Genomic DNA, 19,399 nt, shown 5'->3' on the forward strand with positions numbered 1-19,399 from the left:
ACCCTTGACTCTCGTACGGCCAGCTAGTGATCACATCGACGGCTGATATTAATAAATATTAATAAATAGTTAAATACTCGCTCATTATATTTATAAACTTTAAATTTAGAAAGAAATATGTTTCATTTTATAAGCTTATTCTTTGTTTTTCTCATTTATTGTAAGGGCATATTTGAAAATAAAATTATATGTTTAACTATTTTTTTACTAACAATTTGTTATCCATGAATTAATTATTTGAATCTTATAATAAGGATTACAGGGAGTAATATTAGCTCTGGACCCCAATATAAATATCAATTTGGTCTTAAATATAAGACTTCGATTCACTTTGTCTTTTATATTTATCTATTTTTTAAAATAATCTTTGTATTAGTTGCATATATTAAATATCCTATTAAGTGGTAATTCTAGTTAATACACGTGGTTAACAAAAGTATGTTAGGAAGGATAACAAATATTTATTATAAACAGTCAACTTAACAAGTTTTTTTAATATATTCAAATTAGTAAACTAACCTTTATGTTAATGAGTGAAGGTGGTAATAAATGAAAAAAGAAAATTCGCTGTATCATGGTAAAATAGAGTGAAATATGTTTGTGAACAAAAGAGCGAAATATTAAAAATGTTGACAAAATAAAAGAAAATCGGAGACGATAAATAAAGAATGCTAATTATATCAATCATCACCCACAGCATCGCGTACATTTATCGTTAATCTTCAATCGCATAAAGACCCAGTTAAGAATCATAATGGTTGGCAGAACAAAAAAAAAAAAAGTTCAGGAGTCATAATAACATGAATAGAAATACAATAGCACAATATCATTTTTTGTACAATTATAAAATTTATATCTTTAAGAACATTCATTAAAAAGCATAAGATGTTTTTTCTTGGCACCAAAAGTGTAAGATCATTGTTATGGATCACATGACTACGTTTGTAACTGTGTGTGACTATTTGTAAACAATGATATCTAAATCACTGAATATTCAACTATTATATTTAATTGATATTTAATAAAATAATTCATTATATATATATATATATATAATATGTTGTTACTTATCAATCTAAAATGATGTTTTGGACTTTTAGCAGTAAAAGAAACATTAGCCCATTAGCTTTTATTTGTACTCATTAATGTCCCGGAAAAATTAATTTAACGACAAAAATACTCTAGCCATTTGTTTTTGTTCACTCCATTATGCCCCATTCAATCCTGTATATAAATTTTAAATAACTGGATCATGTTTAATGAAGTGGCATTTTAAATTACTCCTTTCGGCCTCATATATAAGAAATATTTGTTTTTAGCAGTAAAAGAAACACTAGCCCATTAGCTTTTACTTGTACTCATTAATGTCCCGGAAAATTTAATTTAATGATAAAAATACTCTAACTATTTGTTTTTGTTCACTCCATTATGCTCCACCCAATCCTATATATAAGTTTCAAATAATGGAGTCACACCTTTATCGAACTAGCCATTTAAATTACTCCTTCCGGTCCTATATACAAGCTTTAAATAACCAAATGATATTTAATGAATCAGCAGTTAAAATTAGTTAAAAATAATAAATAAGTTAGTTGCCATTATTTATTAAAAGAGTATATGAGAGATGATAAATAAAAAATAATGAAAGAGAATACACATAGATAATATTAATAAGAGAGAATACTAAATACAATCAACTAAGAGCAAAATAGAAAAAGTAATAAATACTCAGAAAAATTAAAAAATAAAGCTTATATTTTAGACCAATCCCACCTCTAGAAGTGAAGCTAATATATAAGATTGAGGGAATGGTTAAAAATAATAAATATGTTAGAAATGTATTTTTTTTCCTTAAATTTGTTTTTATTTATTAAGAGAGTAAATAAAAGAGGCAATAAATAAAAAAGTGACGTAAAGATACTATATGTGATAATATTAATGAGATAGAGGAATACAATCAATGAAGGGCAAAATAAAAAAAAAAAGTACTAAATGTTCAAACAAACTCAAAAATAAAGTGTATATTTTGAATTAGACTCTTATCCAAAAGTGAAGCTTATATATAGGATTGGAGGAAACTCTTATCTCTAATTAGTTTTAAAAAATAATAAATACTTTTCTAAATTAGTTAATTAGGTTTTACGTTACTTAGTTTACTACTCATCCTCTAGTCCTAAATACAAATAAGACCTACCATGCAGTATAATTTGTACTACCTTCGGTCTTAATTATAAGATCTAGTTGACTAATTTGGGGAGATTAATGAACTTAGTTAATTAGTTATTTGTAATGAATAGGTGTTGTTTTTCCTAAAATATCCTTGCTAGTCAAGTTTGTTATTTATAACTACTATTATTAAAATGATTATCATGAAAAAAGTGGATAAACATGAGAGATAAAGTAGATCAGGATCTTATATTTAGGACCAAAATAAAAGTCAAACAGGGTCTTAATAAGGACCGGAGGTAGTACTATAAAGGGGGTTTTATATGTAGAATCAAAAGATTTACACTATAAAATGAGTTTTATATTTATAATAGAATATCTTTTAAAATGACAATAAAATAATGGGTTAAGGTGCACCCAGCACCCCCAAGTATTTTGTCAGGTGCACCCAATGGCCTAAAGTAATTTATTGTGCAATTTTACCCTCAAAGTAATTAAAATGGTACACCGGTATCCTATGCTAATAGATCTGTTACTTTGATCGTTAAATTGATGAGTCAGCACAAGTTTGACCAAAATAATCTGACGTGGCATGTCTAATAAGCAGGTGATGTGAAATTTTTTTGGGGGTTAAGGTGCATCCAGCACTTGCAAATATTTTTTCAGTTGCACCCAGTGGCCTAAAGTAATTTATGGTGCAATTTTGCCCTCAAAGTCATTAAAAGGGTGCATTGGTATCCTATGCTAACATATCTGTTACTTTGACTGTGAAATTGATGAGTCAGCACAAGTTTGACCAAAATAATCTGACCTGGCATGTTTAATAAGCAGGTGACATGGCTTTTCTCGTTAATTCCATTGTTTTGTTTGAATATTACTCATCTGGTTCTATTTATAAGGCACTTCCAGCATGTTTCACACAGACAAAGGAAAACCTTAAATTTCATCAACTCTCATTTAAATTTTAATAACTTTTCAACTTTATCTCTATTTAATATACATTATACCTCATGTAAACAAAGTCAATACAATAATAAATGAGGGATAAATTTGTACATCCATACAAAAAATTTCTCTCAATGCTTTATAAATAGGACCAAAAAATATCTACTCTCTCTACCTTATAAATAGGACCAGAGGAGTATCTCTGAAAAAATTTCTTACTATGAAAAAAATTCCAAGAGCCGAAGAGAGCATTTACTGAACAAAGAAAACAAAGCAGTGGCAGACAAAAAAAAATCCACATCACCTGCTTATTAGACATGCCAGGTAGATTATTTTGGTCAAACTTGTGCTGACTCATCAATTTCACAGTCAAAGTAACAGATCTGTTAGCATAGGATACCGGTGCACCATTTTAATTACTTTGAGGGCAAAATTGCACCATAAATTACTTTAGGCCACTGGGTGCAACTGAAAAAATATTTGCAAGTGCTGGATGCACCTTAACCCCCAAAAAAATTCCACATCACCTGCTTATTAGACATGCCACGTCAGATTATTTTGGTCAAACTTGTGCTGACTCATCAATTTAACGGTCAAAGTAACAGATCTGTTAGCATAGGATACCGGTACACCATTTTAATTACTTTGAGGGCAAAACTGTACCATAAATTACTTTAGACCATTGGGTGCACCTGACAAAATACTTGGGGGTGCTGGATGCACTTTAATTATAAAATAATTGGCTGTCTCTCCCAACAAAAAAAGAAAAAAGAAGGTCAAAGTACTTTCTCGGGCATCAACAAGGATATCCTCACGTCTCAAGTTCGAACTGGCGTTGGCAAAAAGTTTCAACTAGCAATGCCTGCCCCACCACCCGGTGGATTAGACGGAGGGACCTCCTTTTCAAAACCCGCGCCTCGCTATTGCCAAACGCCTAATTGGCAGTTTAGCAACTGTTCAAGACACTAAATAATAAAAAGAGGAAAGGGAAAAGACTGTTTTTAATTCGTCAGATGAATAAAAGGAAAGAATAGTGTCAACATTCCTAGTTGTGAAACATCAGCAGTTTTCTATCTGCCAGGTCGGGGATGTGGTTAGGTCGGTAGTGGAAGATTTCAGGGGGACAATTCCGCTTGACGCTCGGAATGTACAAAGCAAGTGAGATTAGGATAACCATCGAAGGCGGCGAATTTTAAATTCAAGCTGTCGTCGAATGTTTTATGCTGCCAATTGCCACATTCTATTCTCATTGATCAAACACACCGTGTCTCTCTATTCTTGGTCTAGGGTTCCTCTGTTTTCCTTGAGAAACTTTTTGGCCTCCCTGCCTCTACTCTCTACCGACCGATACTTCCATTCGGGGCAATGGCAAAGAAGAGAAGGACACCTGAGAAGAAGGGCCTAAAGATAGTCCCAACTGATTGTATTCCAAAACATTCTCAACAGCGTCGAAGGACACCACCAAAACGCCGCACTGATTTCTCTGTGTTTATGCGCAGTCCTGCTTGCCTCTCCAACCCAGGTTGCTTCCTTTCTTCGATTTTATGTCTGTTCTCAATACTCATACCACATTCTAGGAGTTTTCCTGGTTGAACATGTGAAAATTATTTGATTAACCGCCATAAGTCTTGATCCGTCGCATTGCCTAATCACTGTTAAACATGTTTTGATTTTAAGTTCGATTATGTTGACCACCATGGGGATTGAGTAATTGAGTTTATTATCAACAATTCAACTGGTAACTGAATTTCCTTCCAATTGGGATAGAAATCTGAAACTTTTTTCAATTCCTGCTGATTATTGAGGATCATCATGGTTTATCTTATTTTTGTGACGCATGCGGCTTAGTCTTCCTTTGTTTCTACGTATGCACTGCATACCCAGCCGGAACCTGTGACCTTTGAGCTTCTATCTATAGGTTTGATCCAATTTCGCTTCTTTTTGAATTAATTGTTAGTTGTTAGCTATGGATTATTGATGTACAGCTAGTACTGTCATGTGACTGTGAAATACTGCACACTGAGTTGTTGGAGTAATGTTTATGCCATTTGTAGAATTCATCTAATAAAACGTAAATAATCAATCTTCACACTTATTGTAACCATTAAATGATCCTGAGTCGATACTGTGAAATGCATTCTCACTCCTTTATTAGTCAAAGGGAGGATGGCTGCTTGTTAGCTTCATTATATTAATGTATGACTTTTCTTTTTGAACGGTCTGGACGATAGTCTTAAAACATTGATGTATTTATTCAATAATTTTTTTTTGTCCCCTGCTTCCTTGGTTAAGCCAGGAAAAGCAATGCAGTTTAAGACTGTTGCTCTTATAAGTTGAATTTTTTTTGGCAACTGTCATGGTGCCGATATCACACTAAATGGTTCAGCAGATGCCAGAGTAATCAATAGCAGGCAGATCTTAGTGTTCTAATTGTGGAGTATTTATATGCAGGGTGAGAAGCATCAATACGGCTTTCAGTTCATAGATAATGATAATGACGTTCAATAACTTCTTGTCTTGGATTAATTAAATGATACAACAAGTTTTATCCCATTAGGTGAGATTGGCTATATGGATCACATGACGTATTATGTTTTATCAATAACCAATTCTTTAGATATGTTGTTAACCAAAAAATCTCGTACCATGATCTTATTGAGCATTCTCCTCGGTCTCTCTCTACCCCCCCTTTAAAGGACTCTAAACTGTCCGACCCACCCTCCTCATAAAAGCTTTAAAAAGTTACACTCTTGTATTTAAATTCACATGCACCAATATTTTCTTTTGGGGTTTAAAATGATGACTTCATTGTAATTTGTACACAAGGACTAAACACATTGTTGCCTGTAGTACTGATGGCCGTTTTGTCTTCATATCATTGTATTTTGTCACAAAATAATGTTTAACCTTTATTTTGGGCAATATCTTGCAGTTTCTTCACATGGTTCATCTTCTGGAGAAGTTAGATTGGACAATGTCTCCGCAAACAGTTTACATGAGGATAGAATGAAAGAACAATTCCTTGAAGATACACTTGTTAAATGCAGTGGTTCTCATAGGGATGAAAATCTTGATGTTCCTGTATCTGAAGTTGAATCAGTTATCCAAGATGAAGCTCTTGACCTTGGCAGCAATAGGTATGTTTTGGATGACCTTTTCTCATGGCTGTGTAAATATATACAAAGTATTGCATCTCCTCCCTCCCTCCCTCTCATTATGTTTATTGAGAATTTAATGTAGGGATGGTAAACGAGGAAAAAATAAAACACTCAAGGTATCAGAATCGACACAACGGGAGTCACCTGTTACTGACAGCAATTGTATTACTATAACCCCGGGGAGTGTTGTATGGGCAAAAACATCATGTCAAGTGTGGTGGCCTGCGGAGGTATTTAGGAAGTTATGTAATTCGAAGCAAATGAAAAGTAGGATTTCTAAGCCTTGCAGTGTTGAATATTCATGCAAAATCTCTTCTCAGTTTGCCGGAGTAGAAATATTGTATTTTGTTGAATTCGGTCATAGTCACTGATTACTGATTTAAGATCTCTCCATACGAATATCTCATAGATATATATGTGTATTCTTTTTTCCTTTGGCTTTTTTGGTTGCCTCTAGTCTAACTTTCTCTTAACATTAGTCGATACCATGAATTAGTTTATGGCATGGGAGAGGTGAGCTGCTGATGTTTCAACACCTCCTGTCTTTTTACCCTGACTTCATAACTTGTTTGTGTTTATTTTAAAAATATTATATCAGATCATGGAAGAAAGACCCACCTTAGCAGGCCAGACCTGCGATGGACATGTCTTGGTGCAATTTTATGGGAATCGACCCTGGTACTGTAGCCTACTTTCAGTATCATGCGAGTTTCATAGATGTGCCTAACATGTTTAAAGATTGAGCTGAATATTACTTTGTCGCTTTACAGCGCTTGGATTGATCCATTGAAAGATCTTTCAGCATTTGAGGATGTGAGTTTGGTTCTTTTCTAACCGTTCTGTCTCACATGGAAGCTAATTATTGTTCTCGAGTCCTTCTTTGGGATATTGCATTTTAAAACACCTTCCTGGAACTGAATCCTGTAGAAAGAGGACTAATAAGAACCTCTTAAAAGAAAAGTCATCCCGCTGCCACCCATAGTTGCTGCCAGGCAGCACGTATTTCATGGGGCATTCTGTGGACCATTTAGTGGAGAAGCTAGTAATTTTCACTTTTCATATCCTTCTACCCTACTTTGTCTTTTGTTTCCCAATCTCTGACCTGTGGAGAAGAGGGGCTGTTGGAGAAATAGGACCTTATTTTTAGCATGGGGGATGGTTCTACCTCCTTTGTTTCTCTTAACCAGTGTTTATCAATATCTGATGTCTGTGCTGCCTCCCCCCCCCCCCCTTCCGGTTACAGTCTTTTGAAGAAAGGAGCGGTAACCCGGCAAAAGACTTCCAAGATGCTCTAAAACAAGTATGTTCATCTAAAGCAGTTCTGTATGCCCTGACTCAAGCATATTTTTTAATTGTAGCTTAAAGAATTTTGTGTTTCATTTGTCCTCTTATTTTACCGTAGGCTTTGCAGAGGAAGGGGCAACTTATTTCGCACAGTAAGTCCAGTCCCCAAAGGACTGCTCGCTCGGATCTGCAAGATCACTCATGTGGTATAAGATTGCTTTTTAACTTTCAAACTAATATCCTTATAGTCTTCTGCATTTGTCTTGAAAATACTGGACTATTTATCACCTAGCCATCTCCAAGAGAATCGCGTATACTGTTTCATATCATACGCTTATCATTGTCAGGTATAGTAGTATGTTCATTTGAAAGTTATGGCTGCCACTAATGAAGATTTAAGGCACTTCTTTTGTTTATTGATGTTGTTATTATAGTATTTATTTATGATTTGATCAGAAAAATGGACTTCATCAGCCTCAAGCAAAACGATAGATGACTTAAAGGAGACGGGAAGGGGTAAAAGAGAACGCAAGCGCAAGCTTCATTTTGATGTAAGTCTCTACCCAGTTCTTGGCATGGCTTTTACATTATTTTAGAAGGACTTTATCTGTGTAGTGCTTAGATAATGATATTATTTTGTAGGAGGTGGCATCTCCTCCGAAATCAGAAAGAAAGACTCGCCGGTTGAAGATAATGCGGTACCTGGGCCTTATTGCTCCTGTTGGTTCTCCTTTTATAACCGGAGTGTGCCCCTAATGTAAATATCTTGGCCCTTTCTTACCAAATGGGCCCTCCTTTTTTGACTACGATCGTGACTGGTGTCTATTTTAGAGAGTTTCATTCTTCTAAATTTCACTCGGGCACATTGCACAGCGTTTTCGGGATTAGTTATATAGTGTTATTTAAAAAATAAAGATCTAACCGCTCTTTCTTTCTTTCTTTCTTTCTTTTTTTGTTGTTGAGGTGAAATCCATTTTTACATTGCTTCATTTCTCACTGAAGCCCTTGTTCGCAACCGGTGGAAATGCTAACTATGGTTGCATTTTAGTCCTTGCAGTGTGGAATTGACGGTCAAAGGTAGCAATTTTTTTTTCCCCGACTGAAAGGTAATGATACTAATAGAATGAAATCGAATGAATGATGCTCGCTTTAAATTGATTTGGTATGGTGTGAAAAATGATAGAATGGAATTTTTTTATAAAAATATAAAAAAATAAAAGTGAATTAACTCTTGCCTCACAAAAAAAAAGTCTTGCCTACTTGTGCTAGTGGTTAAAAAAAAAATTGCATCTCAAGAGGGGACAACTAATATTATACTACTGGTTCTTATTATAAGACCCTATTTGATTTTTATTTTGGCTCTAAATATTAGACTCCAATCCATTTTATCTCTCATATTTATACATTTTTTTTCTCAAAGTAATTCTTCTAATAATAAGAGTTCTAGTCAATACACTTGATTAGTAAGGATATTTTAGGAAATATAACATCTATTTAGGACAAATAACTAACTCAATTTACTTTTTTAATCTCTTCAAATTAGTTAACTGGCTTTTATAATTAGGACAGAAGTAGTATTTAGCAGTAAAAACAGCCCCTCTTTGTTTTTTTTCAAAAAAATATTATCATCTGGTTAAGTCAATTCGGGATTCATGGTTTTTTCTTCCTATAAAAGTATCTTCTTCAGGACTCATACTTGAGACCCAAAAAGATCTAATAGAGTTTTACATTGTTAGACCAATTCTTTGTTGATATGACTCTTCTTTGATATTGAATTCAGAAAGTGGAATTTGAATTAAGTAAACTATAGTAAGAAATTAAGGGCTTATTTGATTTCTTGTTTTAAAAACAATATTTTGTTTTTAAAAATAAAAAAAATAAAAAAAACATTTTTTGATAATTTATTTTTGGTTAATTATTTTAAAATTTAAAAAACAAAAGACTGTAACATGTTTTGAAAAACTAAAAAATCAAAATAATTTTTACATGTTTTCTTATTTTTGTTTTTATCTTTTTAATTTTTTGTCTTGAAAAAAATTTGAGAAGTCTTTTTCTCTTCTTACTTACTATCTATCATCCATTAGCAATAACTATCAAATGTCAAGTATGATTTTTTTAATGATTTTTTTTGAAATGCGGTAAATATCAACAACACAAGTTCTTAGTACATCACAAAAAATGTAATGCATGAGTTATCAATAACTGTCACGATAATCGTTACTTGTTACACCTTAAGTTATTAACGATTACACTTTTAGTTACTAATACGTACTTAAAAAAACGGTAATTTGATAATTCAACAAATAGAATTTATTACAACGAGGTCGTTTGAGATTTCAAATTAATTTGATGATTTTAAGTGATTTTTTTGTATGCAATTTTCTTGATTGGGATCTCATTACAATTTTCTCAAAAAAAAGATCCATCAATAATATGGAAAAAAAAATCCATCAAGAGTATCAATTAATCTTGAAGGGTGAAATTTGACACAGTATGTATACCAATAATCAATGCAATACATAAATAAGGAAAAATTTTGCCATCACATAAATATGGAAATTAATCCATTGAAGTTTTTTAAAAAAATATTAATTCATCAATACAGCTGGTAAATCAATCAATTTAACCGTTATTTTTTTTTTTGGCCAACTAACCATTACTGTAACACGGTAAACATTAACACCATACAAATAAGGAAATTAATGAGTTTCCTTTTATTTACCTATCAATTAACTAATGAATCAGTTAAATGAAGTGCGTAAGACTGCGAGCAACTAATAGACTGATCAATGAAATATATCAATTATTGCATCGATACAGCTGGTGTTTAATCACTCAATGACCACTGCAAGCATAAATAGGGAAAGAAATCAATCAATTGAAGTTCAAAAAAAAAAAAGAAAAATCGTCAATACACATGCGGCTGGATCATCGGTCAATTAACCAACCTATTTAGCCGTCACTGTAACGAAGGCGCGCCAGAATCCTCTCCCCACAGAGGCTGGGGGATCTTTCACTCAAAAAAGGACGGTGGGATCTTGAGGAGACTGGTAGGTGGCCAAGTGAAAATCTAGTATACAGTGTAAAATACCATACAAATTACCGCACTTGTGAACGGAGAAAAAGGAAGGTGGCGTTCCTTCGTCGGTGTTGGGTTTCTTATGTTGTCTGCTGCTCTACTTCCCCGTGGTTTGTATTTTGTGCAGTTCTTCCATGGCTTCTGGGAGTTCAATTACTGCACCTGGTACATTCTTCATCTCCAATTGCGATATTTGGTTACTTTTCGTGATCTTCGATCTCATAGCTACGCTTTGTTGCAGAGGCCGTGCAGGTGCTGGTGTCGTTACTAGCCGATGATTCTTCCGCTGTCAGGGAGGCCTCCATGGCCTCACTCAAAGACATTGCTGCTCTGTCATTATCTCTCTACCTACACTAGTTTACTCATTTATTCCTCACGAAACTTAACTGAATATTGGGTCGAATGTGTTTGCAGGGATCCTCTTTTAGTTCTCGAGTGCTGTGCAGTGGTTTCACGAGGAGGACGTCGGGTACTTACTTTTGCTTTTCCATTCACTAGATATGATTAATTCCTCGGTAATTTGGGGTGTTGAATATTTTGTTGTTGGAATATTTTTTAGCGATTCGGAAACATGGCTGTTGTTTTCCAAGTGATGGCATTTGGAGTTCGCTCTCTGGACGAAAGAGAAGTCGATGATTCTTTCATGGCAAAGCTCGCTAAGATTGCTACAGCTGAAATGATATCCTCGAAGGTAATGTGTTTTATCATGCGGGACGATGTTGCTTCTGGTCAACTGGTACACGAGTTCTTAAGATTCATGGCGACTGTTCTTCTGCAGGAAATCAATTCGGATTGGCAACGAGCTGCATCTGGTCTACTTGTCGCAATTGGTTCACATTTGCCTGACCTAGTAGGTTTTATTTCTTTTTTTTTGTAAATTATTTATTTAATAGACAAGAGAAGAACAATTTCATGGCATGGATGGAGGTAGAAAAGTATGGCAAGCAAAATGAAAAATATTTCCGAGATTAAACATCCCAGTCTCTCTGAATATTAGCTCAAGAAATCCCATAAAGATGGTTGGGTTTGTTATGAATTCAGTCAATGGCTTTCTTTCCGAGAAATAAATTTTCTATATTATTTACACTTTACAATGCTCAAATGGCATCTCCCTTTTGGCCTTTCAGTTTCACCTTCATTGAGAGTAGTTGTGGCTTCTATGTTTTTAAACCATTCATTTATTCTCTCTTCTTGTTTTTCTGGATTTTAAGCTAACTTAAATCTTGTCTCAATCTCTCATTTGAATGGGTATTGCAGATGATGGAAGAAATTTTTCTTCATTTATCTGGGCCGAATTCAGCATTACTCGCTATGGTCCAACTACTTGCAAAATTTGCTTCCACTGATCGTAAGCAATCAAAATTTTCTTTGTGATTTAATCTCCATAATCATCTTATTTTCTTCAGTATATTGATTTTTTTGGGCGGTGGAATTAGCCTCGTAGTAAGTTCTGATGTTTATCTACACTGGAAAAACTTTTTTTTTTTGGGGGGGGGGGATACAGTGAAAACGTTTCTCAATCGTTTAATATAGTGACGAAAAGTCTCTAAAAAACCTCAGAAATAAGGGAAATTCCCAAATGCTTGATGTGCGTCTGCCAATAGAAAATGCAGCACGGGGGGAGATCTAACCTTCTTTTTGAATTAGGCCCCTGTTTAGTCTTCAACTTCACTGTACTGTTTTACATTGGAAAATCTTTAAACTTCACTATACTGTAGCATTTGATTTAAATGGGTTCTGATATTATTAGCAGTGTTATTGAAGATTCTGCTGGGGTGGCTAATAGGACTGAGAAGATCATGTAGGCCTTCGTGTGGTTTGGGGCTGGTAAGAGTAGGAGAGTGAAGTGACCACTTAATTAGTTGAGAGGTTTGATGTGGGTCAGAGGATTATGAATGGTTGGGTTATGTGTAATTTGTTATCCAAAATGATATTTTAAAATCACCTTCTTGCGTTGTGAAGTGGCTTGGCATATTTGGAATGGGCTGTTCGTTATGTTTGATGAGAATTGGGCTTGACTGGCTTATCTTTCAAGCCATCAAGTCCATAGGTCTTGGGCCTACAAAAGGAGCACAAATTCTCTTCGGGTTTTGGCATGTTTATAGTGTCTTTGGTTGGAATAGAATGCAAGGATGTTTAGTCAAAAAGTTCATCTCACAAGTCCTTGGGACGTTTAGTCAAAAAGTTCATGTCACAAGTCCTCGGGAGAGGATTATCATTATGTTTTCGTGGGTTTGATGAATGGTTTCTTCCCCCCTTGGGAATCTTCTGAGGGATAAGTGCTCATCCGCAATGGAGCTTACTCTGTATTCTTTTTATTTCCACTTTTGTTTGATAAGGATCTCTTGTCGTCTGCTTTTGTTTCTGTCTATTATCTTTCTTACCTATACGTTGTTTTTTGTTTGTTTACATTTAAAAAAAAAAAAAACTTTGTTGGATATGCAAAGATGTTTGGTCTTGGTTCATCTTGCCTTAGGAGGATATCCTCTCATTCTTTCATGTAATTCCTGTCTAAAAATTATCTGCTCTTCCCTTTAAATCTGTTACAGCACTGCAGTTTATCCCTCGATGGAAAGGTGTCCTTTCACGAATTCTGCCAATTCTTGGAAATGTGAGAGATGCACATCGGCCAATTTTTGCCAATGGTATTATTTTTGTTTTTGTTCTAATGGACATGTGATGTTATTTCAACTTCAGCTAGGATATTAATGGTTGGATGTGGCATGTTTTTTGGCCAGTACTGATCTGGTTGACGTAGCAGATGAATGGGCACTGTCTGAGTTGATTGGGTAGTTTCAATTGCATGTAAAACTGTTTTGTGGTGAATTTAGTCAATACCGGTTATATATTTCTTTGAAGCAAGCATGAATTGTCTTGGAAACTTCTTGCTCCAGAATATATTATTGCTATCCAGCCTTATCAAGTAGATTAGCTTGAACAACAGGACCTCCTTTATTTGACTACTGTTTAACACCTTTTGGCAATGGCATGGAACAAACTCATAAAATCCTGTATAAGATTATTATAGTTTATTTTATTTATATCATTCTTGCCATACCATGCACAAAGAGCCCGCTGCCCTTTCCTCCTTGCGAACCTTTATGTTCTTGTAGGCATGAAGCTGTAGATTATGTCCTTTTTCCACTAGTTGTAGGTTGAATTCTTCTTTTCCTCCTTACTTATAATGCTGCTGGCTTAACTAATATTAGCATGCTGATTGTTATATTACTTATTTTTTTGAAGCATTTAAGTGTTGGTGTCAAGCTGCTTGGCAATATAGTGTGGATTTTCCTTCACATTCACCCCTTGATGGGGATATCATGTGAGTCACCTAGTCTTTGTTTTTGTTTTTCTAATTCTCCACATTGCTTTTTCTTATTGCCTTTCTAAGGGGTATATGAATGTAACGCAGGTCATTTTTAAATTCCGCATTTGAGCTTTTTCTTAGAGTGTGGTCAGCTTCTCGGGATCTAAAGGTTTGGAACTGACTGTCGTGTTTTTATTTGTATTATTATTAATCTTAGTCTCTTTCTTCTTAGTTTAATTGTTAGTGTGATTTAATTTTTGAAGTTCATTGGCCATTTGAATTCTTTTTATCTGATTAACTATCCAGTTCATAGAATGTTACTCATGTACATAATTAAAGTTATGTTTATACTTTCATTGTACATCATTACGCAAATTAGGTATCCTTTGAAGATGTGTTTGCTGCAAGGTTTTCCAATACATTTGTGATATTTGGATATTGTTTATGGCACAACATCGCATGATTGGTTCTTTTAAGGAAGTTCCTCTACATATTTTGCTTCATTGGAGAACTTGGTAGCAAACACCTATACAAGTTTACCTAAATATTGGTCCTTTTCTCCAAAATGTTCGTGGTTTTCTTTGCAGTTAGAATCGGCAGAGAACCTGAGTTGAAATGAGTCACAATGTTCACATTTTTTCTTCTTTCTTTCTTAGATGCCTTGTTGATTATTGTATCGCTTTTGGTTTGTTCTTATTAACTATGTTAAATTTAGTTAGCATGAGAAAAGCAAGAAGAGTCGAAATGGAATCACAAACTCGCTGTTTTAGGTTTCTGTTTGCTCTATTTTCATTAACTAGAATAGGTCAAGTGCAGTTGTGGAGTTAACTAATACGATCCCAACCCACTGTTTGATGACCTCATGACTCATATTCTAACCTAGTTGTCTCAGTTTTTGACACTCCCCTATATTTTGGGCATGTAATCTTGTTGCAAATGTAATAAACTCCCACCGTTGAGAGCTTTAGTAGAAACATCTGCTGGTTGTTCACCAGGTCAAGTACTATAGTGGAGCATCTAAAATCCCCACCCACTAATTGATGACAGACAACCTAGTTGTCTCATTATTCTAAGAAACTAATTTTTTGGTTGGCGGAAGAGTTGGACAAGGGAAAATTTTTTTAGCTTCTTATCTTTTTATAGAGTGAAAAAAAATGCTGTGGTTGAATCAATTTATGTGAACTCTTTTTTTTTTTTTTCGGCCAATAAATTTTTATTGCTAAATGTAGTGTATTGTACATAAAGCACTTGCAAATAACCCATGAGAGTATGACTACTTCAGTAATTCAAAATACACACGTGAATTGTTTTATCAAAGCTACTCGTCATAATTCCGAGCCATGGTTCTGTAGTTTCAAGCACAAATAGTGTTGTTTTTTTCTTTTTTTCAAAATTTATTAACCACATTTTTTTAATATATCATTTACCGTATGTATTTGCCTTATTTTAATATACTTCTAATAAAAATTTTTTTGGCGTATTGTATATAGGTTCGTGTGGCATCTGTGGAAGCCTTGGGTCAGATGGTTGGTCTCATATCACGTAACCAACTAAAGGCTGCTTTACCAAGGCTTATTCCTACCATATTGGATTTGTAAGAATCATTTGCTTATTGTTTCAATCTTCATTTCAACCATCGCATGCTAATTTTTTAAGCTTTGTGAATATTAATTAAGGAACTTCCTCCTTGCGTAGCTGAGAGCATTCTCATGCTAGGCAGATGTATTCAAAATGTTAACAATGATTTAAGTGTATATTATTCTCCTCCTTTCTGCTTAGGTACAAAAAGGATCAAGATATTGCTTTTCTGGCAACATCCAGTCTTCACAGCCTCTTAACTGCCTCTCTTCTGTCTGAAAGTGGTCCTCCTATGATTGATTTTGAGGTAATTCATACAATGACGTTTCTTTTGAACATTGCTGGTCCATTAAGTATCTTCGTCCTCAGTTTTTGCGCCACTGGATATTTTAACTTCAAATATTTCTGCACGATTCATTTTAATATTTATCAATAATTGGGAGGATGGCCACTTTTCTTTAATTTCAGCAAATTTCTCTATATTTTTCATTGGCATCATTTGGATTGAGCACATTGTTGTTGTTTGGAAACCTTCAATATTTCTTTGGGTACTTACTTCCACGCCTGTTAATATCCTTTTGGTCCTGGCAAAAAGGTCTTTCAGGTGGAAATTGTGATATTGGGAACAGAAATGTATTTACACATGATAAGAGATATTTCTTTATTAGTTTGCTTTATGACTTGCTTTCCTATCTTGTGAATGAATGGTATAACAATAAATATTATCCATTTCGGTTTAATTCCTATTTTCCTACCTCACTCAAATGCTGAATGACTCCTTGAATGCACATTTATATGGGTGCTTGTTTTTTTCCACGTTTGGTAAGAATGGTAGAGGGGCTAGAAAGATTGAAACATAATGCAGAATTTAGTGAGGATTGTACGAGTCTTGACATGCAAAATCATACTCATACATTACTGTTATAATGCTCATAAATTACTTATGCCATATAATGTGGCTTAAAACTATAGGATAGTATAAGATATGATAGAATTCAACGGGTTCATTTGATATGGCACCATTGTGTAGATTAACAAAGTAAATGGTCAAACCTGGGAAAAAATGATGTTCACTTTTTCCCCTTGCTAAACTCTATGTTTTTTCATTCTCATTAGTGTTGTAAAAGAAGAAAAATGGTGATGTGAGATAGAAAACCTAACAGTTGGTCTATTGTAACAAAGCATCAAATCAAAGGAGATTTTTTTTCCTAATATTGTTTATTGTATTAAATATGGGAGAGACTCCAGGAAAGGATGGATAATTTCCTTGAAATTTTTTTGAGAGAGAATAATACTGCAGCAGATTGTTTAGCTAGAAAGCTCATGATTTTATAGATCCTTTTTGTCCCTTTATCAACCCCCACCTCATTTGATAGAGGCGGTGATTGATGATGGGAATAAATAGAAGCCTTAGACTTTTGTTGTATATGTTTTATTGACTTGATATTAGTTTCAGTTTCCCTTCAAAAAACATGGGAGTCACTGGTCATATATATAGATTAGGAGCAAAGGATCAAGCGAGGCATCAGGGCTATGAGTTTAAAAAATAATAATAATCCCACATAATCATCTTATAATCCCTAGGATAATGGTTACATGATATCACCCCTAATAACAATTTTGACTGCTTTAATTGTAATTGTTATTATTGGTGCCACTACGCCTTGAGTTAGATCATAGATGCTAATTATGTCTCGCTTGCCACTGAGACCTGCAAATGTGTTGCAAGGTAGTCCCTTGCTACCTGCTCTTTTTGTTGGTACATAAGTCACGAAGATAATTCCTTCTTTCACTTTCTTTTTTAATAGTTATCTACCTTTTTGTGATTTTTTATTATTGAGTAAACTAGCGGTTGAATTTTAGGTGATTGATTCTTATTGTTCTATTGAATGATGTGATTGTCCTCAAAAACAGTTGTCTAATTATACGATTATATAAACGCTTGTCTAATTATATGAGTATAGAAACACTTTTATATTGAGTAAACTGGCGATTGTTCTAGTGAGTAATGTGATTTTTCAATTTTATTGATATACCAGTCATCAAATAAACACACGAATCAAAAAGGGTTTTCATATTTGTTGGAAATGTGACATGAAAGTGGGTATAATACTCATAGCAAATGCTATATTGACCAAAGCAAAGCTAGATTTGAAACATTTTTCAGGAATGCCCCTTGAACTGAAATATTTATTCAGCTGAATTCTTCCCTCATGCAACTCTATTGTGAGAGCTCCATAAATGTGGCTGGTGTAATTTATCTTCCTCCTTTCTTGTAAAGTAGTTGCTTTTTATATTATCCTGCAATAATTAGTCCATTAAGAATTCATTTTTATGAAAAAGAAAATTTACTATTTTTATTAACAGAGAAGAAAAATAGTGGACAGGATAAAACTAATAAAGAAGAAAAAAGTTGATAAGGGAATGAAATATACTCCTACGATAAAAAAAGAGCAGAAATTAACCCATTGGTGTGGGTTTGCAGGACCTAGAACCTATACTGTCCACACTTCTTATGGTGATATGCATCAATACTGATAGCAAAGGACAAGTAGGACTGAAGGTATGTTGTACGTTTCATTCCCTTGGAGTAATTTTCATATAGTATCCTAAGATCCTCTTGTTAAATTTTATATTCATTCATTTAATTCCCAATATAATTTTTTAAATTTCTTGAATATTTTGGGACCTTGATAGAGTTCCCCTATCGAAGAACTAACAGCAGAGAGAGCATGGAAATGTTTTGTAATGGCAGTGGGAATTCAGGGAAATTCAGTCACTTCATTTAACAACGGAAATATTTGTACAACTCATACTACATAACCCACAACCCATGTGTACAAACACATCATAGCAAAGGATAGGTCATATTAGTCGTTTGCTCAAAACTGCACATTGCAGATTGTACAAAATGACTATGATAGGGATGAAGATTCTGGATTACAGTTTCAGACAAGAGCTACTCCACCTTATCCCAAATGCTGCCAAAAACCTTACCACCATTAAGGTCCTTGCAGATCACTGGTGCTCAACGTAGCACAACTGAGAAGAATTCCAAACAAAATAAAAATAGTAAAGACTTTAGAGAGGCCATTTCCTGCCTTGTACTGCTGGATTCCTGCTCCAACTGGAGTAGTTTTGAGTAGTCTCCTTTGTCTGGCGACTTTTTTCTCCCCCTTTTTATTTAATTTACAGTGAAGAGGATACTGTTCTTCTCCAATAAGTTTGTGTTGCTATTAGTGGCTTTGCACTGCATGCTTGTGTGAAACGCAGGTGAGCTTAATTTTTGCAGGGATGTTCTTTATTTGCACAAGCGTCTGAGAGCATATTACTAACTTCAGTCAGCACTGCTTGTTCTTAGCTCTATTTTGAGAGAGCTGTCTTCTAGGCTTTGCTCAGTTGCTGGGGGTTATTGGTTTCTTTGTGGGAGAAAGCCTTTCAGAAAGGCAGAGTTACTGGAAAGCCTTTTAGGATGGTTTTCTTTCTTGCTTCATTGTATGCTTTCGTGGATGTTGTAAAATGATGTATATCTGCTGACTTCACCAGTATTTTCTTTCCAAACAAATTCTCTTAAATGAGGTTCTTTTGATTTGTATTACAGACATATAATGAGGTTCAGCATTGCTTTCTTTGGATCGGCTTGGTGTATCCAGATGATTTATTTGTGTTCCTTGTAAATGTAAGTTCCTGCAAATCTTTGTGATCTATCTTCACTGGAAATGCTATTTCTTGCTGAATTTCTTGCTTTCTGCTTTGTTTTGATGAAAAGAGGATTTTTTATGGAAGAAAAAGGAATTTATTGAAGAAAAGAGAGTTGATGATGTAGAGGCCCAATGGTGGGCCCTCTTGGACTGGTCGTGATTAGAAGTTTGACTTTGCTAT

The 19,399-nt window shown here is 34.4% G+C and overlaps 2 protein-coding genes across 9 annotated transcripts in view; both read left to right on the forward strand.

Moving 5' to 3' along the window:
• Window positions 1-4,419: 4,419 nt before the first annotated feature.
• On the forward strand, window positions 4,420-8,491 carry LOC114733800 (uncharacterized). Of its 3 annotated transcripts, none has more exons than XM_028921295.1 (10): window positions 4,551-4,633; window positions 5,501-5,563; window positions 6,044-6,248; window positions 6,352-6,499; window positions 6,868-6,947; window positions 7,040-7,082; window positions 7,513-7,569; window positions 7,672-7,759; window positions 8,010-8,104; window positions 8,196-8,491. In XM_028921295.1, exons 2-10 carry the CDS (start codon window positions 5,557-5,559, stop codon window positions 8,307-8,309), a joined length of 837 nt encoding a protein of 278 aa, XP_028777128.1. In that variant the 5' UTR covers window positions 4,551-4,633; window positions 5,501-5,556; the 3' UTR covers window positions 8,310-8,491. The 3 variants fall into 3 exon arrangements, with proteins under 3 accessions (XP_028777127.1, XP_028777128.1, XP_028777129.1); XM_028921296.1 differs by having other exon boundaries at window positions 4,574-4,633; window positions 5,498-5,563; XM_028921294.1 differs by lacking the exon at window positions 5,501-5,563 and having other exon boundaries at window positions 4,420-4,633.
• A 2,084-nt stretch (window positions 8,492-10,575) lies between these two features.
• The window catches only part of LOC114733801 (protein SHOOT GRAVITROPISM 6), a 29,983-nt gene continuing 21,159 nt past the window's right edge, over window positions 10,576-19,399 (forward strand). For 2 of the 6 annotated variants that reach the window (XM_028921297.1, XM_028921298.1), the window contains exons 1-12: window positions 10,576-10,797; window positions 10,874-11,101; window positions 11,192-11,323; window positions 11,411-11,482; window positions 11,890-11,980; window positions 13,182-13,277; window positions 13,876-13,954; window positions 14,045-14,108; window positions 15,430-15,533; window positions 15,719-15,824; window positions 18,003-18,080; window positions 19,119-19,196. In XM_028921297.1, the coding sequence (XP_028777130.1) occupies window positions 10,907-11,101; window positions 11,192-11,323; window positions 11,411-11,482; window positions 11,890-11,980; window positions 13,182-13,277; window positions 13,876-13,954; window positions 14,045-14,108; window positions 15,430-15,533; window positions 15,719-15,824; window positions 18,003-18,080; window positions 19,119-19,196 (1,095 nt within the window). In that variant the 5' untranslated portion in view covers window positions 10,576-10,797; window positions 10,874-10,906. Of the gene's footprint in view, window positions 10,798-10,873; window positions 11,102-11,191; window positions 11,324-11,410; window positions 11,483-11,889; window positions 11,981-13,181; window positions 13,278-13,875; window positions 13,955-14,044; window positions 14,109-15,429; window positions 15,534-15,718; window positions 15,825-17,696; window positions 17,770-18,002; window positions 18,081-19,118; window positions 19,197-19,399 lie in introns of those variants that run through there. The other 4 variants (XM_028921300.1, XM_028921299.1, XM_028921301.1 and 1 more) reach the window with 4 other exon arrangements.

The sequence above is a fragment of the Neltuma alba genome, unplaced genomic scaffold (genome assembly GCF_004799145.2).
Source record: "Neltuma alba isolate B1F8T4 unplaced genomic scaffold, ASM479914v2 tig00013032_pilon, whole genome shotgun sequence".
In the NCBI taxonomy this organism is placed as follows: domain Eukaryota; kingdom Viridiplantae; phylum Streptophyta; class Magnoliopsida; order Fabales; family Fabaceae; genus Neltuma; species Neltuma alba.

Excerpts from the sequence above, each read along its gene's own strand:
- LOC114733800 (XM_028921294.1), top strand. The coding sequence starts at position 4,477 with ATGGCAAAGAAGAGAAGGACACCTGAGAAGAAGGGCCTAAAGATAGTC. Across the intron at positions 6,948-7,039 it reads TTTTATGGGAATCGACCCTG|CGCTTGGATTGATCCATTGA; the intron begins GTACTGTAGCCT and ends GTCGCTTTACAG. Across the intron at positions 7,083-7,512 it reads ATCTTTCAGCATTTGAGGAT|TCTTTTGAAGAAAGGAGCGG; the intron begins GTGAGTTTGGTT and ends TTCCGGTTACAG.